The following is a 23,789-nucleotide window of genomic DNA, read 5'->3' on the forward strand; positions in this document are numbered from 1 at the left end:
GGCAATAATAAATGGTTGTTATTATTATATTTCTTTGTTCATGATAATTGTCTATTGATCGTGCTATAATTGTGTTATCCGGAAATCGTAATACATGTGTGAATACATAGACCACAACGTGCCCCTAGTAAGCCTCTAGTTGACTAGCTCGTTGATCAACAGATAGTCATGGTTTCCTGACTATGGACATTGGATGTCATTGATAACGGGATCACATCATTAGGAGAATGATGTGATGGACAAGACCCAATCCTAAGCATAGCATAAAAGATCGTGTAGTTCGTTTGCTAGAGCTTTTCCAATGTCAAGTATCTTTTCCTTAGACCATGAGACCGTGTAACTCCCGGATACTGTAGGAGTGCTTTGGGTGTGCCAAACATCACAACGTAACTGGGTGACTATAAAGGTACACTACGGGTATCTCTGAAAGTGTCTGTTGGGTTGACACGGATCGAGACTGGGATTTGTCACTCTGTATGACGGAGAGGTATCTCTGGGCCAACTCGGTAATGCATCATCATAATGAGCTCAATGTGACTAAGGAGTTAGCCACGGGATCATGCATTACGGTACGAGTAAAGAGACTTGCCGGTAACGAGATTGAACAAGGTATTGGGATACCGACGATCGAATCTCGGGCAAGTAACATATCGATTGACAAAGGGAATTGTATACGGGATTGATTGAATCCTCGACATCGTGGTTCATCCGATGAGATCATCGTGGAACATGTGGGAGCCAACATGGGTATCTAGATCCCGCTGTTGGTTATTGACCGGAGAGGCGTCTCGGTCATGTCTGCATGTCTCCCGAACCCGTAGGGTCTACACACTTAAGGTTCGGTAACGCTAGGGTTGTAGAGATATGAGTATGCGGAAACCCGAAAGTTGTTCGGAGTCCCGGATGAGATCCCGGACGTCACGAGGAGTTCTGGAATGGTCCGGAGGTGAAGAATTATATATAGGAAGTCCAGTTTTGGCCACCGGGAAAGTTTCGGGGGTTATCGGTATTGTACCGGGACCACCGGAAGGGTCCCGGGGGTCCACCGGGTGGGGCCACCTATCCCGGAGGGCCCCATGGGATGAAGTGGGAAGGGAACCAGCCCTTAGTGGGCTGGGGCGCCCCCCATGGGCCTCCCTCCTGCGCCTAGGGTTGGAAACCCTGGGGTGGGGGGCGCCCCACTTGACTTGGGGGGGAGTTCCCCCCCCCCCTTGGCCGCCCCCCCCCCCCCAAAGATGGGATCCAGGTTGGCGCCCCCCCTCCCAGGGGGCCTATATATAGTGGGGGGGAGGGCAGCAGCACCACAGCCCCTGGCGCCTCCCTCTCCCCCTGCAACACCTCTCCTCCCCGCTTGCGCTTGGCGAAGCCCTGTCGGGATCCCCGCTACATCCACCACCACGCCGTCGTGCTGCTGGATCTCCATCAACCTCTCCTTCCCCCTTGCTGGATCAAGAAGGAGGAGACGTCTCTGCTCCGTACGTGTGTTGAACGCGGAGGTGCCGTCTGTTCGGCACTCGGTCATCGGTGATTTGGATCACGGCGAGTACGACTCCATCAACCCCGTTCATTGGAACGCTTCCGCTCGCGATCTACAAGGGTATGTAGATGCACTCCTTTCCCCTCGTTGCTAGTATACTCCATAGATGGATGTTGGTGATGCGTAGGAAATTTTAAAATTCTGCTACGATTCCCAACACATATCACACAGCCCGGACACCCGAGGACCCCCCTAATCCAGGACTCTCAGTAATGGCTTTTATTTTGTCGTCCACTGCCTTCTCGGTTAGATCCTCGGGATGCACTCGGGTGGAGTCACCCGGACCTTCATACATGCATATAGGATGTGCCCTCTCATGCAGTGGATGGATCCGCCGACTGAGGAGGACCTCCAGCAGATCCATCCCATCAACTCCAGCTCTCACGTGGCCCACCAGGGCATCAACTAAAATTCCTACTTCCACCTTCTCCACCTTCACCAGCTTGAGGGACAACGGAACAACAACTCTTTCTCCCGAGTATGGGGGAAGACCAATGGGAGAATCCACACTCGAGACATCCTTGCAATAAAACCAAGTATTCTGCCATTGTTTAAGAAATCTTCCGATTCAGCGATTTATCATCCGATTTATCATTACTCAGGGGGTGACGGATAAGATTATGCCTTATCTTCACCGTTTATCATTTGGGCCGATTTATCACTCTGACAAGCGATTTATCAGGAATCTACCGATAAATCAGGCCTATTCCTAACATTATGTTTGCAAAAACAATGTTTATTTGTGTTTTGTGTACCTTGTTTTGCAATATGCACTATTGTCCTATTTTGTTTGTCATTATAAGAGGATTCAAAGGCTAGGAATCAAGGTAACACTTATGTCCAATATTGTTTTGTGATGAATATAACATATTTTAGTGCTGAGAACCTGGGATTTGCAAAAACTGGCCGATTAATAGTCGACCGATAAAATCGATTAACCGGCCGATTTCTGATTAATCTCTAATCCCTAGCTAACCGAGACGCTAACGATAAGCGATATCCTCAACATATTTCTGCCTACCCTTGACAGAATCTGGGAAGCTCGTCGTGGGGAAGGCGCTCTTCCCCCTAAGTTGTATGCCCAACCCACCACACTGCCGGGTGACGTTGGTCTTGGCCCCATCTGGTGAGGCCTTCTTCACGGTCATGGACCGGCAAGTAAATATATACTTAAACAAACCCAAGTGGGATTGGCAGCCGATGAAGTTCTCGCAGAGAGAAATGAAATCCGACATGTAAACTACCGCATTCAGTGGAAGGTGATGCAATTGTGCTCCAAAAAAGTTCAGAAAACCCCAGAAGAACGGAGGAGGTGGCATGGAGAAACCTCGAACGATGTGCGTGAGGAGGAGGACGTGCTCATCATGCTGCGGCACTGGCTCCACTTCGCCCACCTCCGACAACCTCCATCCGTCCTCTGGAATCAGCCCGGCAGCGGTGAGCTCCAGCACTTCTGCCTTGGTTACTAATGACGGGAGCCACTCCCCTTGGATTCGACCCGACGGAGAGCCAACGCTCGACGACGAGCCCTCCTGCGACTTCTTTGCTCACTCGAGCTTCGCCGTTGTGTCCTTCCCCATCTGTCCGGGATGCTCTCGCACTTAGAGTGAAGGTGCAGGTGGCAAGGTTCAGCGGAGTGGGCGAGGGTGAAAAGGGGGTCTGGCGAATTCTACCCTAGCCCTTTTCCACTTTATACCTCGGGTATATCCGCCTCGCGGATCGGCGGTCATTGATCTCTGGATCCGACAGTGTCTGTGACATTCGCTGTGCAGGGGAAGTGGAACACATGGCGGATATTTAGGGCGGAAATCGAGGCGCCATGCACACTTTCCCCACCAACCGCGACGTAACTGCTTCCGCGCGCCCACAATGTTTCAAATCACGGAATTTCCGACGTGGATCGATCTGATTGATCACCCCTGATTTCTTTCCTAAGAATCAAGGGTCTGTTTGGTTTGAGCTAGCGCCAGCCTTGCCAATCGTTGGCTTGCCAAAATATTGGCCCAGGAATCGGCCGCCCATGCCTTGCCAAAATATTGGCTGAGAATTGAACTAGAGATGTTGTGGAGGTGTGGGCGTGCCAATTATTTGGCTTGCAACCAAATGGATACCCAGAGCTGGTCAACTACCAATATTTTAGCAGGGCGCCTTGGGGCAATGATCCAAACAGCCCCCAACTCTTCGGTCTGACGAGCGCCCTCAATGGGTCATCGTCTACTCTGACACGTAATTAAAATCGACTGAAGTAGGCTTCAGGACCGCAATGGGATAAGCTCTACGCTCCTCTATAGATAAACTTGGCCCTTCTTCTAGGCTCCAAGGTGTGAGTCTCATAAACTTGGGCTCGGAGATGGCCCGTGCAGGCGTTCCCCCGGGATAATGAGTGGCGTCTCTCCGGAGAGTCAGCACACACGCCAGCATCGTCACTCGAGTTTCATGGCACGTCCGCACTCGGGCCACTAGTCTATTCCTTCCGAGAGACATTCGAGTGCCACCAAGTTTTGCCTAGAGGTCAGCATGGCCTGATCAGTCGGGAAACTCTATTCGTAGTGGTTTCGCTCAAGTCATGATAAACTAGCACTTGGCGACGGATTCTGAGTGCTTCCGCAACACTCAGTCCTAGTCAAAGGCTCAGCTTACTCGTCCTACAAAACCTCAACCGATTCGAGGGCTAATGATGGGGTCACCTCCTAAGGGTAGGCCCATGGACCCGACAACTAGGGCCCCACATCATCATTATAAGGTCCCTGGTCCGTAGGTGCATTCAGATGCCCACTTTTGTATATCCACTCGGATGAAGACAATCCATTCGGACGTTTCTACGCCCGTCGGCCAAGCTCGCTGACATTCGAACATGGAAGGCGAGGAGGCCATGCGGAATGTGTAACATTGAGGAAGCATAACGCCAGGCATCAAGCGTAGTTAAGACGGCAGTTTCCAGTAAGGCCTGTAGTTAATTCCTCCTTCTACTCCCTTATAATTTAACCTTAATAGGGGCTGCGCACTCTATATAAGCCTCCCCTTAGCACTGAGACAAGGGTTGGCAACCCTGCTATAATCAGACACCCCTGAGAAAACATAGCCTCGGGGCTCGAGAAGTTGGGTCTTTACCTCTTCATGAGGGGCCCGAGCTCGTAAAATCCGAGTTTCGCACCTGCGCCGTAGCTAGGTTCCGCCTCTATTCATACCCCTAGTACTCGCTGTCAAATTTGTTGCCTCGACACCAATGAAATTAATGCGTAATCTATTTTTGGGCAGAGACAGAGCTATGTTTATTTCGGGATCGGGGTAGGACCTCAACCTTTGAATAATGGTTTCCTTTGTGTAATGCCAATCCAATGGAGAAGAGAGAACAAGGATGCGGGGAGGAGCATGACTGTTGTAGGTTTTCTTGCATGCGCGATCATTGCATTTTCTCGAGGAATGCAAGAGGCCACATGCGCCTTGCTAGAAAGAATATATTTTTTTGAAACAAGCGCAAAAGATTTGGCTCATCCATTAATTAAGAATGATTCTAGATTTTCCTTTCCAAACAAAAGCGAAAGAATATTTTACGAATGCTTTACCCTCTGGACATGATGTTTCCCAAGTGCTTTTGCCCCCGCGATGGCCCAAAATTTAGCCTAATTTTTTATACTGGACAGAATGATGGGTGTGTAGCATGGATTTGTGAGAAAAGATCCTAGCATTCCTCTCAGGCCAAATTGTCCAACAAGTAAGCACGATGAGGGACGACATCGCCTTCCGGTTTGTCGTATTCTTCTCGGGCATATTAACCCACCAATCCTTGATGGAGCGCTCACCAATCCAACAAGAAGTGTCAATGTTGTCGAGGTTGAGCCAAGCCTTGATCATGCCGTATAGTCTCATGGTGAACCAACACTCGAAGAAGAGGTTGTCAACTGGTTCCCTGGTTTCCTTACACAGAGGACAGATCCCAGAATTGGGCCATCCACCCTTTTGCAATCTATCTACGGTACAAATATGATTTGGAATTGCAAGCCAAGTAAAAGAAAAGGACTTTGGGAGGTGCCCAATCCTTCCAAACTACATAGCGCATGGATGAGCGGATGGTGCTGACGAATTGAGCTTTGTATGTGGAAGTGGCAGAGTAATGCCCGCTTGTTGCGTGCTTCCAAGTGATGTTATGACACGAAAATGAGCCCAAAGGTTTACAATTTGTCGTATGTGGTCCACCATCCAATTTGTGGGTAGTTTGATCTTGGTAAGCCGTCCATCGCCTTGCATGGCTTGGTTCACTTTCCACCTCTTTCCATAGGAGACCTAAAAAATGAGAGGTGCCATCTCAATGGACCTTTCTCCATTGATGAATGGCGAGTCCAAAAAGGTGCACTGAGTCCCATAGCCAATTAGGGTCTCAAAAATTTGCGTTAGTTGATTAGCTAATTAGGGTCTATAATTCAAAAATCTATGATTTTAAAATTTGCCCTGTAAAAACGGATGGATGGAAACCAAGGGGTTGATGGGTTCGGAGTGGGCGCAGGATACAATGGCATGGCCTGGCAGTGACATGCGCCTTCGAGCGATGAAGATGGAGTTTGTCTGGCTCTCCGAGTACCTAGGTGTAATATTTCTTATTACCTAGGGTGCTTTATATTATATTGTTAAAAAACTTTGATGTAAATTCAAGCCATTATTCGTTCGGAGCGGGAAAAGGGGAGAAGGCCTGCACAGCACAGCCGATCGATACGTGATATCTGGAAAAGAGTAGGCACGCACAGGCACAGCGGCCGTACGCAGCACCGAAGGAACGGATGCACCAAACATCCATCAGTGGTCGCTGTCGACGTGTGGCCATGCAGCGCACGCAGGAGCGTACGGCGGGGGGCCACGCCCAGCGCGCGTCGACGCACGACAGCCCAGCGAGCGGGCGGAGCGTCCGTCCGTGCGCGCTTTGCGTTGCGTGCGTACGCGAGAAAGGGACGTGCCGTACCGGCCGACGGAAGGGGCCGGACCCAATTAAACCGACGGTGGCGCCGAAGAGAGGTTGCGGAGGGGGCCGCCGGACCGGACGGATGGATGGTCCACGTTTTAGGCGTGAGCGCGCGGGCGACTCACCGGCGCGGCGACGGACAATGGGTGGGTTGGGTACCGACCGCCAGGGCGTGCGTGCGCACTCCGGGCATCGGCACTCAAGGCCAACTCCACCGCACGACCTCAAACGGACGTCCGGTTTGGTCGGATTTTGTCCTTTTGGGGCGTTGATGGGTTCGAGCGTGTCCGATCTTATCCGTTGGGTCGTGCGTGTGCCCACCGCGCGGCCGCACCCCAAATCACGTCCGTGTTGGACATGATTTAAAAAACAAAAAAAACGTAAATAAAATGAATAAAAAAGTAAATAAACGCAGTTTAATAAACATAAAACTTAGTTAGGGGGTCACGGCCACAAAACGGCCCAGTTTAGCAGTTCACTTGCCATAATTAACATAAATAAAAAATAAAAACGCCGTCGCGCGCTCCAGCCGCGCCCGTCGATGCCATGGCCCTCGCCGTCTTCAGTGGCCGCCGGTGTCGTCGTTGTCGCTGACGAGGTCGACTTAGGCCGGCGGCGTCCAGAGGTGGGACGGCGGCGCGTGGTACACAGGGGCGACCTGGAAGGCCGAAGGTGCCTGCACCACCTCCTCCCGTGGCGAGGCCTCTCGCTCCGGTGACCGCGGCGGCGTGGGGCACCAGTTCACGCCCCCCACGGCGTCGGCCATCTCCGGCGCGGTGCACGACCAGCTCCATTGCTGGCCCACCAGGCCGGGGTGGAGCGCGGCCACCGGCTCCTCCTCCATCGCCTCCTCCCTCCTCTCCTCCTCCTTGACGGCCACCATCTCCATCTCGGGGAAGGCGACGTCGCCGGCGGCAGAGAGTGCCAGCGCCTCCTCCAAGCCGTCCCATTGGCGCTCGTCGTGCGTGTTCATGGAGTCCTCCATGACACGCTGCATGAGCCGGTCCTCCTCCTCCGCTGTCATGCGAGGAGGTGGAGGTGGTGACGGAGACGGGGAAGGCGGCGGCGTGGGCGTGAGGCCGCGGACCCGCGGACGCCCGCGCACCTCTCGACATGGCCGCCGCGGCCCCGACACCGTGCCGATGAAGTAGGACGCGCGGCGCGTGTCGTGCTCGTCCTAGAGCCATGTGTCCCAGAGCACGGAGTCGGGGGCGTACCTGTCGTCGTAGTACAGGTCGTCGGGGAGGAGGCGGCGGCGGCGCTCGATCTCATCGCGGCGCGCACGGTCGCCCATCAGCACCGGCGGGATCGGGACCCGGTCGGCGCTGAGGTGCCATCCGTTGGGGAGGCGGACGTCGCTCCACGGGACCGGCGTCCTCGTCTCCCAGTACCGCCGGCACACGTCCGCGCAGAGGTACTGCCGGACTTGCTCGCCAGCGGGCCTAGGGGCGATGGTGAAGGGGGCCGGCGCGGGGGCTCGACGGGAGGAGCGCGGCGGTGACGCGGGCTCCTCCTTCTTCACGGAGCCGCGGCGGCGGCCCGAGGAGGAGCCGGCCTCGCGGCCGCGCTTCCCCTTGCGGGCGTAGTTCCATAGCCACATGGCTGCTGCCGGCCGGCGAGTTCGAGGATGGGGAGTGGCTAGGGTTTGGGCGTGTCGGCTTTCGAGGGGGCAGAGAAGGACCGGAGTGGGAAGTGAGGACGACGACCGGTCCACGGGTCCCATTTAAGAAGGACGGCGACCGTTCGATGGCCGGATGACAGGTGGGGCCACCCGCCCGTGCGCATTGATGTTGGCAGATGGGAGGTAGGTGGCCGTCTGCCACGCGGCCCCGACGCGGACGAGCGCGCGTCCGTTTGCCGTCCGCCGCGACCCAAACAGGCGCAAGTTTGCGTTCAAAATGGATCAGTCCGGACACAAAACGGACAAGATGGGCTCGGACCGTCGCGCGCTCAGCCGCCTGATTTGTCTTTTTTATCTCAAACGGACGGGGCCGGACAAAATGAAGTCGCGCGGTGGAGTCGGCCTAAAAGAAACGTATGTACGGGGGCCTCCGGACATTCCATCCATCGGCCTACGTCGCAACGCCCCGGGCCGGGGGATTCGCTGGCGCCACAGTTCCGTCGCTCTCCGCTTGGTGAGAGCTCGTGGTTCCCCACCATTCGTGCGTGTGGGTTTTGCATCTCAAACCAACACCTCTGCGCGCGTGTCCCTGAATCAGATGGCTCACACGACCGTGCAATTTCTACTGTAGCATTGCACTACTTCCCTTGTACTACTACTATTTTCGTGCGTGCGTCGGCTTGGCTAACCCCGCCGGCCAGTCAAGTCGAGCGGGCCATTTGTTTGCGAACGGGCTCGAGGTACCTGAAGCCGTCAAATCGCCCGTCCTAGAATTCGAATCACGCCGAAATTGTCGAACCCCCGTCAGAGGCAAGGCAAACCAAGTAACGAACATCGGCAATTATCAACAACAACAACAAAAAAGTAACGAACATTGGCATGCTGTATGCGTGCTCAGGGCCAGGCTTAATTAATTCAGTAGCTTCAGTGCGACTCTTTGTCCTAATTAACTCGACATAATCTCAACACACTGCTAGTCTGCATCATAACAAAACCCAAAGAAAGCGTCGATCGATGTCGTCACCCCGACGCATATCGATCATGTGTGCATTCCGTTCACAAGCTTGCTACTGGACCCCAGGCGGCCACGTCGCCCTCTTTTGAACACAAAAACTCTTTATTTTCCCCTCATACACGCCTCGCTAATACTTAGCTACCATGACAGCCTCCCAGCCTGTGGGGGCTAGTTAGTAGGTTGTTGCTAATTAGACATGCTCTGATGTTCCCGTGGGCACCACTTGGCCAGCAAGACACTGTACTGCTCGCCCACTCGCCCTTTGTTACTGTCCTCCAGCAATGATGGAACGGAAAAAATGTCCTAAATGCTCCATCCCGCCCAATGATTAGCTATGCAGATAGTACTGGAGTAGTAGTACTAACAAAAAACAATCGCAAAGAGGATAGACAATATTCCATTTGTTTAGGCCTCCATGATTGCTCGGGGAGGTATGCGTATGTGGGCATAGTGCTGCGCAGACTTGCAAGTAAGCTTAATCAATTGGTGTCTGTGGCTTTCCTTGCACAGAATGCATTCCCCTGATCGATCGATCGATCTCTTTCGATCCCTTCACATGTTTGTTCTTGGAGATCACAGATCCCTTGTGTGCCAAGGCGTGCACGGCATTCATTTGAGATGGCCGAAGACAGGCTAGCTGCACAGCTAGCCTGGCGCAAGTTGCAAACCCCTTCCTCTGTCCGTCCCTGCTATAAACTCAAACATGCTTTTGTGCAGTGCTCTTTCTTAATGAATAGTTCAAGCCATCGTAAGCCCGCCGTAGCCCCGTAAAAGATGCAAACGCGGTGCTTTCTTGCGAAATTCTTATGCGTATTCTTTATTGAGTACATTATAAATTATAATTAGCGAAATATGATGGAGATGGAGACGTATGCATGCGGCGAGTTCTAGCCTGGAGGGATGCCTTGATCCATTTCTCGGACAAGTGCATGCGTAAAGAAAACCGCACTCACCAAGGAAATCAATGCAAGGTACGCGCAGCTTGTTGTGTTTCCATCAAAGAAAATTAAAAGGCACAGCTTGTACGACACAGGCAAGCAAATCGCTCTGCCAACCAAATCGTATATTCGTCACGACGCAAAATATATAAGTACTAGTAGCTCATATCCGCGAGCGACAGCGATCGGCGTGTGCGGCACGTTAATTTCCGCATGTCGTACTACGCCCCAGCTTGGGCTTGGGCTTGGCCAGCCCACGTTTTGCTTTCCGTCAGTATTTATGCGACGGATATCGACGGTTGGGGCCGGCCGGTCTCCGATCCGTCCGATGCCCGACCGCTAGCTACTGTATCTATCTAGGTTGACGTCCGTCGCTGGACGTGACCCCAAACCAAGAAACTCCGCGCGCGAGCGCTAACTCAACCACCCATCCGTCGATCGTTCGATCGATCTTGCTGGTGATCCATCCATGCTCGGCCGTCTGATCACTGATAGTCTGAGTCTCTGAGACATGATGGGTTTTCTTTTCTTTGCAGTTAACGCTACCGCCGCAGCTGGCCAGCCATCTCGATGCATGCATGCATGGCCACGACGCGCCATGCATTACTCCGCCGACGGTCGATGATCGATGGGATGGAGCGGATGCACGCAGATCATCTGCTTTTTTCTTTCAAAAATGGCGTGCATGCATGGCACGATCGTTGGTGATGGCTATTGCCGAGCAGATGCAGCTGGGATTTCATGCGGCATAGTTTAGGCCCACGCGACGCGCGCGCCCACGGAGTGGTTGCGTTCCGCTGAAAAGAAACCCTAAATATATAAGCATCTCGTGCTGAATGAAAAGGGATCATGGGACAGTGGTGTTGTGACACTCGACCCGAAATCCTGTGGTGTTGGTTTGGAAAATGATGCGTGCCGTGTTACTTTTATCTGAATATAGAGGGCGCACTGTTGCAGCTACCGCATGGAGCTACCCATACTCCCGAAGAAACTATTCCAACTTGTCCAAAATTTCTCCCCGGACCAAAATATACTGCTCTGATGCCTTTTACGTACTCCTACTAGTCTGATCAAGGCCTCCAAGCCAGATGTTTGGCACGAAAAACAGAGTTTCTCTTGAAGCGTTGTCGGTCGCGAACCGAGCAATCCTAATCAACAAGCTGTGATTTGCGCAAGATCCTCAAGCCATCAACTTATAAATAGTCATTGTCACGAGCTTTACACATTGTTAGGCGTACTAATTAACAATAATAATCTTAAACAACGGTCACTGTCACGAGCTTCGCAAAATTGTTAGGATGAACCACTTTCCGAAGATCGAAACGGATGGCATTGTTTATTCCGCGATAATCCTATCGCACCAGGTCAAATATCCGGCTCTAATTCATTTTGTGCTCGGAAACGGCACTATATGAACAACTAAGTTGGAACGTCAGCGTCATATTTTGTTGCGGAGGGTTGGTCAAGAGAAAAATATGGCCGCAAAATCAAAATTAAGGGCAAGGAGATAAGCAAACAGTGCGTCCAAAGAATTAAGTAAGCATTCATTTTATAATCATGAGCGATCTCTCTTGGAGTGGAAAGCCAAAAAAAAGGTTACTTGTGGAAAGGAAAAGGGGGAGCCTTGCCACGCAATTCTTCCATCCCGTCCCGTGCCGCAACGCAACGGAGGAAGGGAGGGAGAGATCTGTTCAACAGGACGTGCCTTTGCCACCACACTCACTCACCGGGTTGGTCGCTCAAGTTGAATTGGAAAAGGGTCGGCCAATCCGGAGGAAAACCTCGCGGGCAAGCCACAAGGTACAGTCGCAGGAGTATCACAGTTGTTTTGGTTAGTGTTCTTGCGGTTGTGCATCAAATCAAATCAAACACACACAGAGAAAAAACGCATGCTTTTAGAGGAGGAGAAGAGTTAACAATCCTTTGGCTACGTCACTCTAGTAAAGGCAATGAGCCGTCAGGGTGGAGACGACCGGCGTCTGAGATTCGAAGCTGTTGGTAAGTGGTTGGCCCTGGCACTAGCGGTACAGTTAGGGTGGACCGATCAGGTCAGAGGGATGTTATTGCGATTGCTGATTGAGGCTAGTGACGGATCCATCCCTCGTTCTGATCAAGTTATGCCATACTGGTACGTATTTTACTGCTTGTTTCTGTTGTGAAGCTGATGAAGGAAAGGGCGTCCCAGTTTGCAAAACAGAGCAATGTTCCATTACCCGATTTGCTTGGAAAAAGTGGATGCATAATAAGATGGGAATCCCATCCAAAGCAAGCAGCGGCGTTTACGGACCGAGAGATCCGAGATTGCAAGTTAAGATTACAATTCCAGCAAGAAACTTTCCCTGACAGATCGCTGCAAACAAAGAAACAAAAAACGCAGGCAAGGAACGGAATATGAGTGATGAGGCCTTGGAGTGCAAATATTCCCATTGGCCACGAGGGAGCCGCTTGCTGTGCTGAGGTAGGCAAAAGCGCTCTCGGCGACAAGTGTCCCCTCCCATGATTAGGCCGCACCAGCAATACCCTGAGGTCCAGCACAGCATATACCCCCCATTGTACTGCTAGCACCAGTTTGGTGGCTCCTCCTTCTGCCGCCAAGATAAATGGAGAAAGAAAAGAAAGGAATACTGCAGGCAGCTTAGAATAGGAAGGCACGCCAAAACCCCACCAATCCTATGCCCCGCCAAATGGCGAATCTGCTCTCCTCGCGACGGCCGCCTCCAGCTCGGACGCTGGCTTTGCTTGCTTTGGACAGCCCACACAATTAACCACCTCGCTCGTCCAAAGCATCCAATCCAACCTCAACCTCCTCCTCCTTGTAGTTGCAGACTTGCCCTGCCCCGCCCAGCTGCCAGGACCAGGACCAGGACCAGGACTAGTATATAAACATCCTAAGCACAACCCATCACACCAAAGCGCAAGGTGTGGGTGCTACCGCTCGCCCGCATCCCAAATTCCAATTGCGTCCACTCGGAGTCGGAAACAACAACCCAACCAGACACACCACACGCCACCGCTCACCATTCTTGCGGCGCTCGGCGGCGGCTGCAAGAATGGGCGTCGCGGAGTGGACGCGCGGGCCGGCGATCGGCAGGGGCTCCTCGGCCACGGTGTCGATCGCCGTCGACCGCCGCACCGGCGGGGTCCTCGCGGTCAAGTCCGTGGCCGCCGACCGGGCCGCCGAGCTGCGGCGCGAGCGGGGCATCCTCCGCGGCCTCAGCTCGCCGCACGTCGTGCGCTGCCTGGACGCCGAGGACAGGAGCGGCGGCGGCCTCGACATGCTCATGGAGTACGCGCCCGGCGGTTCGCTGGCGGACGAGATCAGGCGGTGCGGCGGCCGGTGCGCCGAGGCCCTCGTCCGGTCCCGCGCGCGCGACATCCTGCTCGGGCTGGCGCACGTGCACGCCGCCGGCGTCGCGCACTGCGACGTCAAGGGCCGCAACGTGCTCATCGCCTCCGACGGCCGCGCCCTGATCGCCGACTTCGGGTGCGCGCGCCGGACGGGCGGCGGCATTGCCGGCGAGGAGCGGCAGCGGCCGACGGGCGGCACGCCGATGTTCATGGCGCCCGAGGCCGCGCGGGGCGAGGAGCAGGGCCCGGCCGCGGACATATGGGCGGTCGGATGCACCGTCATCGAGATGGCCACCGGCGCCGCCCCCTGGCAGCGGTTCGCCAGCCCCGTCGCGACGCTGCACCACGTCGCGTTCTCGGGCGAGGCGCCGGAGTTCCCCCCGTGCCTGTCGGACCAAGGCAAGGACTTCCTGGCGAGGTGCCTGCGGCAGGACCCCAGGGAGCGGTGGACGGCAGAGCAGCTGCTGGAGCACGAGTTCGTGGCCGCCGCCGGCACCGCCTCGTCGTCCAATTCCGCGCCAGGGATCACCGAGAAGGCCACGTTCGTGTCCCCGAAGAGCGTCCTCGATCAGGCCCTGTGGGAGGACGACGACGACACGACGGCAGACACCAGCGATCCCACGGACAGGGTGCGCGCGCTGGCCGCGGGCGCGCCGGCCGTGCCGGACTGGACCTGGGACGCGAGCTGGATCACGGTCCAGGCAGGCCCCAGCGGCGGCGCCGATGAAGAGCCAGCAATGTCGCCGGAGGTGGGCACGGACGCCGACAGCAGCGACTCTTCCATGGGCGGCTCCGCCGGGCGTGCGGCCGCCGCAGAGGCGGGGGCCTCGAGCAGCCACCAGGCGTCGCATGCCAATGGCGATCGTTACGATGGCACGGGCAGCTGTAACGGCGAGCGCAGCGATGATGGTGATCACGTGGTTAGCGATTGTAGCACCGTTCCAATCACAAGCAATGGATTCTTTTCCGATACCACGTCCCGTTTCGCTTGTCCCAGCCCCAGCCAAGCTGGCCGGCCCGGCCCGTTTACAGTACCGCTCCTACGACCTTTCTCCCGCTGTTGTTCTTGCTGTCATTCGCTTCCCGCCTCGCCAGCCATTATTAGCAGGAGTGAGTGGTACTCGAAATCCAACTTAACACAGCTAGCGCGAATGCCAGCCAACGATCCTCGCCAGTTGGCATGGCGCACATTGTGGAGGAGGGAATGCGCATCGATCGGGCGATTTTTTCCTTTGGTCGGTCATGTATCACGCGTGACTGGCGATTGGGTTAGTGGTGGTTACGCCGCGCGCCGCGGTACGGCCGGCGAGGCTGGTTTGGTTAGTTATGAGGCGGCGACGTCGGGTGTGAGTGGCATCGTCGCCGGCGGGGCCCGTCGGGCGCGCGGGGATGGTTTCGGTTTGTTCGACGTGGCCGCCGCTGGCTCGCGAGCTAGCTCCGTCGGGTGGATGCGGTCCATCCCTCCACCAATTGGCAGCCCGTGACAGGGACGCTTGTATGAGCACGCAGGGTACCTAACTCGCCGCATGCACGTTTGGCACGCGCCGTCGGCACCGTGTCGGGCTCACTTTCCGCCATGCGGTTCTAGCGCGGGCAGAGCAGAGCAGAGCAGCGGCAGAGCATGGATTTTTGTATCGTTGACGTCCGGGCGAGCGCTCTCCACCCGTCGGACTTGTCGTGGTAACATGCGAGCCACCACCGATTTAGGATCTGTGTGGCGCTGCGACCACCATACCATGGGAGCACAGCAGCACATAGGATCTGTACGTTTACGGTAAGTAACAGTGACACTGTGAGAGTGACGAAAGATGCATGTGGACCAGCGTGCCTGTGCGCGTCTGCAGGACGCCGGAGAAGCGTCAGCACATTCTGGCCTTTACGGCTGGGCTAGATTTTTTTTGGTGTTGGGCAGGCATGACGCGAGGACGAGATTTTTTGCAAGTCGGTGGGCGCCCCCGCCCTCCCCGCGCGCCCGATTGCTGCTTGGGTTGCTTCACGTGCGACGTTGTTCCGGGTATGAAAAGTAGCCAGCTTCTGACGACGTAGTACTGTACTACATTGATGCGAAACGCAGCTAATAATGTGCCGTTTTCTCCTCCCGAATGTGCTAAAGAAATCGGAGCATTATGTCAGCGGAACATGCTTGATTTGGGTGCAAAGTGGAATTGACTTCGTTCGGTCCCGCTGCGGCTGCGGCCGTGGCCAGGGTCGATGCACGCTCCAGTGAGAAGCACAGTTACATGCATCTCGATTTCGTGCGTCCCACATTGATTCGTACGCACACTGGCGGCGCAGCAGCATTTGACTACGGCCTGCTCGCTCGGTTAAAGGAGTCATCGTCAGTTCAGCGGATCCAGGAAGCGTACGGTTTTAAGCTGGTTGTGTGTTTCGGGCTAAAGGAGTCGATCGTACTGTATGAATTAATTTGGCGGGTTAAAAATGGTAAGGAAAGAAAACGATCTTGTGACATGACATGCTCTGCTTGAGCCTTGAGCAGAGCAGAGACACAAAGGTACAGGCTAGCTAGATCCTGGCGACATGTAGCTGTAGCGAGCAGCTCAAGCGCACACCCTTGTCGCCTGCGCAAGCAAAAGCCGAAAGCGGCTGGAAATCACCATGCCAAGCAGGCTTTGCCTTGAAGCTTTTCCGCCGGGCATTGCCTCCTACGCAAGGATAGCATTTACTCACACACACACAAACACATGTGTGCTTCAAGCAATCAAACCTGCTGCCTGCCTCCCTAGCTTAGTCAGTGATTACGCTTATCATGCATGTATGCAATTACCATCGATGGATCGGCATCGGCATCGGCCTCGGCCTCGGCCATGAACCTATCTTACATTTTACGAGTTGATCGGATCTGGACGTGGTGCTAGTTATAACCGCTCGGGTGTGTGCTCAGCTGTGTTCCGTTTCTTACTTCACGGGATAAGTGGTCCTTTTGCCTACGGAGATCCAGTGCTACATCACTACATGCAGCAGCAAAGTAGGGAGCTGCCTATAGCTAGCTACAGGGGGACTAGAGCTAGGTTGGCACATGGAGCATATGAATTGGCGGCCAATTGGGAGGATAATTCTATTCTTTTGCCACTTGGGTTGATCGTCCTTTTACCTTTCGGTGACGGTGGGCGGACCATTCTTAAATCTCCATGCCGCTAGGAGCAGCTAGAATCCACCGCCATAGCCAAATTCCGGATGGGATACCATATGTTCTTTTTTTTTTGAAAGATAATACCGTATGTTTCTGCATCGGTGTATGTATGTATCTATATATCGCCTGTCTGTGCTTATCTGCACTTCTCCTCGTCCGGAACGAGAAAATTAAACATTGTCAACGCAAGCATCGGAATTTTACATTGATCGGAGACAAGGATTGTCGAATGATCAACAAGGTACCCATGGGAACACCGGTAACATCGAACGAAGCCCACACACATACATATCCAATTCCAAGCTAATGGGGTTGGTTAGAACCCTGAGAATTTTCGTTCGATGACATTGATGCCGCACTTCAGCGAGTACTACGGTACTACCACAACAGCTTACGGACCGACAGCTTGGAAGACCTATAAACTACGCGAAACATCATCGCTGATGGCTAAGCTCCTTCACGTTTCCCAGATCTAGCGATCGCGATCACGTGTCCGCAGGCCTCTGCGTCGCTAATCTTCTAGCGCTAGCCGCTGCTGCTACTGACTGGCGAACATTTGCTGCTCCACCTGCGCGCACATGGCGGATGGAATGGAATATACCGCTGCCGTCAGGCTGGCTCCGCCTGCGGATCCCTTTTGGCGATCGATCCGTCGAATGGAAGATGCCGCGCAGCGCATCGCAGACATGGGAAGCTACGTACTGCTCTGCTTTGTGTAGTGCCACTACAGAGATATGGCCTCGCTCGCTCGCTCACTCCCTCCTACGCTGGCGATCTTTTCGCCAATAAAGTACGGCGACAGGCGTATGATTGATCCGATCCGGGTTCGTACTCATGAAGATTTCAACCGTTAATTAATATAATCGCCTACTACAAAATGTAGTACTGAATCATACGATCAACGAGGCTGCCCATTAAATATTTCTGTATAGGCTGCTGCCTTGGTACATCGAATGCAACTTGGGACTAACAAATGATTTAAGTCGCCAGTTGATGAACCGTTTTGTCATATGCCTGCCTTTTCGCCTTCTTTTACTTTAAATCTTGCACAAATCTGAGGCTGGTGTGTTGTGGCTGTGGGGCGTTATGAAATGCTGTCGGTCGCACGAATTTCGCATGTGCTTTCTTTTTTTTGCTTAACAAAGGATTTGCAATAGCTACTTCGTTGCGAAATACTGGATGCATAAAGTTGCTGGCATTAGAAAATGGACGACGATAACTGCCACACATGTAGGCGTTAAGGGGTCTGCCCACACGTTTTGTGTGGTGTCTAAGAGAACCAGCCCACACGCCTACGTGTTGGCAAAACAACTAACGCCCACACGCCTCTTTTTTTCCTTGCGGTCCCTCTCACACGCCTACGTGTGGGCAAAATGCATAACGCTCACACGACCTCTCTCAGCCACCTACCTCACTGCCCCGCATGCCCCACGTGACAGTCACCACGCGTCCCCGGAGTTGCCATGGTCCGGACCCTCTTCAATGTTCGTTTAACTACAGTTGCCATGTCGCTGAACTACAGTTGTCATGTCGGACAACTACAGTTGCCATGGTTGCTCAACTGCAGTTGCCATCTCAGGTCAAGTGCCAGATGCCATTTTGGACAACTGCAGCTGTTGCCATGTATGGTCTGGTTTACTATAGTTGCCATGATTTGAAATTTTTAGAGGTTGCCACCTACTAACACTAAGGAGTTGTCATGTATGGTCTGGTTTACTACAGTTGCCATGATTTAAAAACCTTAGGAGTTGTCACCTACTAACACTAGGCAGTTGCCGTGTAGCGCTACAAAGAGACATGAAAAAACAACATGTTCGGGTAAAAGAGAGAGTTGCCATCTGCTTACAAGCACACTAAGGCAGTTGCCGTGTACCCTGCAAAACACATGGCAACTGACATGTTTGGGTAAAAAAAAAGTTGCCATATGCTTACAAGCACACTAGGGCAGTTGCCATGTACACTGCAAAACGTATGTCAATTGGCAGCTTGGGTGTGGGAGAGGAGACGGGCGTGTGGGCGAGATGGCAAATGCCCACACACCAGCCCTTGTGCGTGAGTGAAAACTGGCGTGTGGGCGAACTGCTAAACGCCCACACACCGGCCCTTCCGTGTGGTGAAACGGACATGTGGGCGACCTGGTGAATGCCCACACACCAGTCCAGTCCTACATGGCACCACAAACATGCCAAGATTCGTGCATCCACAAACGGACGCAGATCCACGCGTATGGGCGAGATGCAAACGCCCACACGTGTGGGCGTTAGTGTTTCCGTAGAAAATTCAGAGGTCTGATCTCGTATTGTTAGCTGGACTCTTTGGTAATTTTTGATGGATTATGGATGGCCTTAGCCTCATATAAGACAATAATTCCTGATTAATCTCTAGGGCCCATTAATGTGCACGGCAAGTGGTGAGAAGTGTGGAAAGTTTAGTACCATAGTGCTACAGTAAGAATAGCGAGACCTCTTTATAAGGGCCGCTCTAGCACTTGCTACTGGGAGCTTGGAAATAGGAGTTGTACACGTGCGCTCCTCCCCCTCCGCCGCTTGCCTAGTCACGACGCGCGCGCATGCGCCACGGGTTGCGGGTTACGGGAATGAGCCGAGCCGAAGCTTATTTTTGCCGGTCAAGAATGGTTAATTAATCTTGGATTAATTAACGAGTCGCTTACAGAAGTGCCACTGTCACTACTGTTCCTCTCTCTGTGCTGCTTCCGGCGATTCCATCCCGATGACCGCGTGCACGGTTGGTTGGGAGAGCAGGTGAACCCTGTTGTTTGAGATCCTGCCCGTGAGAACCACAATAAGGTTTTTGGGGAGTGTCTCGACGCGACTGCTCCCGTTCCGTCCCCATCCACCTCTGCTTCCACTACTTCCCCTGCATTGACTCCATGGCTGATGACGAAGCCGCCAAGAAGAAGGCATCGGCCCATGCCGAGGCTGCCGCTGCCGCCGCCGCGTTGGCTTGGTCAACCGAAGGGTTGATTCGTTCATCTCATATTTGTTCGTACATGTGCTGGTCGTATATATGTTGTTCATAGATGTTTCGGTTCTATGTACTGTACGTGCTCACATGCTTAGGTTTCGATATGAGATGCATAGCGTATTTGCCATGCTTATCATTTACTCGTGGATGAGAATAGTCGGAAAAGTGCTAATACTTCCAATAATCCAAAAACCTTATTTTAGGCACTTTTCGAGTCATGGCTTCCCCGCTACACTTAAACCGGAAAAGTTTATCGGGACGCATTTTAAGCGTTGGCAGACGAGGACTACCTTGTGGCTCACAGCAATGAACATGTTTTTGGTTGGTGGTGTGTCTCCCACGGTAACGATTGCTCCTGAACAGGAGAATGCGTTTAGGGAGGCAACCACCATCTTTGTGGGAGCTGTTCTTACTGTGATCGGAGACAAGCTAGTTGACGCATATCTCCATATGCGCGTTGCCAAGAATTTGTTGGATGCGCTCGAAGCTAAGTTCAGCGCAACCGATGCTGGAAGCGAGTTGTATGCTATGGAGCAGTTCCATGATTACAAAATGGTTGATAACCGTTCTGTATTGGACCAGGCCCATGAGATACAATGCATCGCTAAGGAGCTGGAGCTCCTGAAGTGTGAGTTACCGGACAAGTTTGTCGCGGGTTGCATTATTGCAAAACTCCCTCCTGGATGGAGAAACTTTGCTACTTCTCTCAAGCACTTGAGACGTGAATTCTCTGTTGACGATGTCATCGGTCATCTAAGTGTTGAGCAGAACTCGAGAGCAAAGGACTCACACGTGAAAGGGGCAGAGGGTTCTTCTAGCACCAATGCGATGTAGAAGAATTCCCACAAGTTCAAAGGAAAGAACTCTGTCCAGCAGGATACTACCTTCAAGAAGAAGGGTAAGAAAAAAACAAAAAGAGATATGGCTGCTTTACTTGTGGTTCAGAGGAACATTGGGCAAACAAGTGCCCAAACAAGTACAAGAAGCCAGGACAGGACTCCAAGTCTGTCAATGTCAGTTTGAGCAACAATGATGGGCCATCTGGGTATGGTAATATGGTTACCGTACTTTCAGTTTGTCAGTCCACCGATTGGTGGGTTGACACTGGGGCCAATATTCATGTGTGTGCTGATGTGCCTTTGTTTTCTTCTTACAAGGTCGCATGAGATTGTTCTGCCCTGATGGGGAATGGCTCGCATGCTTCTGTTCATGGTGTTGGCACGGTAGATCTGAAGTTTACTTCGGGAAAGATCGTGTAGCTGAAGAACGTGCCGCATGTCCCCGCCATAAAGAAGAATCTCGTTAGTGGCTCCCTTCTATGTAAAAAAGGGTTTAAGTTAGTATTTGAGTACAACAAAGTAGTCGTATCTCGGTATGGACTATTTGTTGGAAAAGGATATGATTTGTGGTGGTTTGTTCCGCCTTTCCCTGGAGGATTTCTGTAATAAAGTAATGAACCAAATTCATTCTAATGTGAATGAATGTGAGGTTTGGCATTCACGTCTTTGTCACATAATTTCGGTTGTATGGTGCGGCTAGCAAAGATGGATCTAATCCCGAGTTTCACTTTAGCCAAAGGCTCTAAGTGCCATGCATGTGTGCAAGCTAAGCAACCTCGTAAGCCTCACAAGCCTGTGAAGGAGAGACACCTGACACCATTAGAGCTAATACATTCAGATCTCCGCGGGATGAATGGTGTGTTGACTAAAGGTGGAAAGAAATACTTCATGACTTTGATTGATGATTCCACTAGATTCTGTTATGTGTATTTGTTAAATACAATGGATGAGGCTCTACACTACTTTAAAATCTATAAGGCAGAAGTTGAGAACCAACTTGAGAAGAAAATAAAACGAGTCCGCTCTAATCGTGGTGGAGAGAACTTTTCTAGTGAGTTCGATTTATTCTGCGGGGAACATGGTATTATTCATGAGAGGACGCCTCTCTGTTCATCCCAGTCAAACAGGGTTGCCGAACGAAAAAACCGTACTCTAACAGATTTAGTTAACGCCATGTTAGATACATCGGGTTTATCCAAGGCATGGTGGGGGAGGCTGTATTGACATCATGTCATGTCCTGAATAAAGTTTCCGCGAAGGATAATGAGACTACTCCCTATGAGCAATGGGAAAAGAAAAGAACTACACTCTCTTACTTGCGCACTTGGGTCTGTTTGGCGAAAGTCAATGTGCCGATCCCCAAAAAGCGTAAGCTTGGACCAAAGACCGTGGACTGCGTTAATTTGGGCTACGCTAAGAATAGCGTTGGCTATAGATTTCTAGTAGTGAAATCTGAGGTGCCTGACCAGATGGTCGGTACAATTATAAAGTCTAAGGATGCTACATTTTTTTAGGATATTTTCCCCATGAGAGATATGCAAAACACTTCTAGACTGGAATCTGATGAGACTCTTGAACCTGCGATTCTGATGGAATATTATGAACACAAAAGTGATGAAAGTTCATCAGAGGATGACGAGGAAGCACCTATTAGGAACAAGAGACAAAGGACTCAAAGTCTTTTGATGATGATTTCCTTGTGTACCTCATGGATGACGACACTCCTAGTTCCAGAAGCTTATGCATCTCCGGATGCCGACTACTGGAAGGATGCGGTCCGTAGCGAGATGGATTCCATCATGGCTAACGGGACATGGGAGATCACTGATTGTCCTTATGGTTGCCAACCATTAGGATGTAAGTGGGCGTTCAATAAGAAGCTTAGGCCCGATGGTATTGTTGAGAAGTACAAGGCTAGGCTTGTGGCCAAGGGTTATACCCAAAAAGAAGAAGAGGATTTCTTCGATACTTACTCACCTGTGGCTAGACTGACAACCATTCGAGTGTTATTTGCATTGACTGCCTCGCATGGTCTTCTTGTTCATCAAATGGACGTTCAGATGGCTTTCCTAAACGAAGAGCTGGACAAGGAAATTTACATGCAACAACTGGATGGCTTTGTAGTAAATGGTCAGGAAAGAAATGTGTGCAAGCTAGTGAAATCTTTGTATTGCTTGAAACAAGCGCCTAAGCAATGGCATGAAGAATTTAATACAACTTTGACATCTGTTGGCTTTGTTGTTAACGAAGCTGACAAAAATGTGTATACTATCGCTATGGTGGGGGCGAAGGAGTAATATTTTGTCTGTATGTCGATGACATACTGATATTTGGTACCCACCTCAAAGTCGTTGAGGAGGTCCAGGTTTTCTATCTCATAACGTTGAGATGAAAGACCTAGGCGTGGCTGATGTTATCTTGAACATCAAGCTACTGCGAGATACTGAGGGTGGAATTACACTTTTGCAATCCCACTATGTTGGGAAGATTTTGAGCCGTTTTGGATATTCGGACTGCAAACCTTTTGCAACACCATGTGATCCTAGTGTGCGGATTCGAAAGTTCGAAGGCATGGCTACAGACCAATTAAGATATTCTCAAGTGGTTGGTTCACTGATGTACCCATCTTCTACTACTCGTCTTGACATCTCATTTGTTGTGTCACTACTGCAGGATGCTGCTAACGCGACACTACAATGAGAGACCCTTCGACGAAACTGTGTGCGATGCAATAATCGCAAATGGTGGTGTAAAAAACCCGTCAAAAAAGGTGCAAAACGTTTGCGATGGAGGATGCGTCAAACACGGTTCAGATTTTAGTTGCGTGTGCTCAATTAACTGTTTGCGATGATGAGGAACAAAAGAAACGGGCAGCCAGATGAAGGTGTGTGCGATATATAGCATACGGTTCACTAGGATAAACTGTGTGTGATTAGGCAACACAATGGAAACGGTTAAACTGAACAAGATGTGTGTGATACGCGGCAAACAGGTCCGTAATTAGAAATGTGTGCGAAAACCAATAATAACATAGACGATTGCTGCTAATAAGCCGTGTGATTTGCTCTGTCTACAGAAGAATAACATGTATAAGGACTTGATTCCATAAACAGGTTGAACATCGAATTACATATGTGGCTAGTACACACATGACCTTTGCACACACGAAAGTACGTTCCAAAATGCCTATGAAACTCAAATAATGTATAAAAAGGCAAAACGAACCGTGATTAATTTCATATTTTTAGGACGACGCTACTATATATAGTTGGATGCTGCCTCTATAAAATAAATCAAGGCGGGAAGAGATATCGTATGTCGTTTCGTACACATAGGTGACAAGGTCCCTCTCGGAACCATGAGCCTTTTTGAGAGAAGCTCCGGTTTGTAAGAAGATTGTA

The 23,789-nt window shown here is 51.9% G+C and overlaps 2 protein-coding genes across 2 annotated transcripts; one reads left to right on the forward strand and one right to left on the reverse strand.

The window, feature by feature from the left end:
- Positions 1-7,668: 7,668 nt before the first annotated feature.
- Positions 7,669-8,091, reverse strand: LOC141027252 (uncharacterized). The gene has a single exon (XM_073504241.1). It carries the CDS (start codon positions 8,089-8,091, stop codon positions 7,669-7,671), a length of 423 nt encoding a protein of 140 aa, XP_073360342.1.
- A 4,139-nt stretch (positions 8,092-12,230) lies between these two features.
- On the forward strand, positions 12,231-14,970 carry LOC109740408 (mitogen-activated protein kinase kinase kinase 18). The gene has a single exon (XM_020299462.4). The coding sequence runs from the start codon at positions 13,116-13,118 to the stop codon at positions 14,895-14,897; it is 1,782 nt and encodes a 593-aa protein (XP_020155051.1). The 5' UTR covers positions 12,231-13,115; the 3' UTR covers positions 14,898-14,970.
- Positions 14,971-23,789: the final 8,819 nt, after the last annotated feature.

This window comes from Aegilops tauschii, chromosome 7 (genome assembly GCF_002575655.3).
Source record: "Aegilops tauschii subsp. strangulata cultivar AL8/78 chromosome 7, Aet v6.0, whole genome shotgun sequence".
NCBI classification, from domain to species: Eukaryota; Viridiplantae; Streptophyta; class Magnoliopsida; order Poales; family Poaceae; genus Aegilops; species Aegilops tauschii.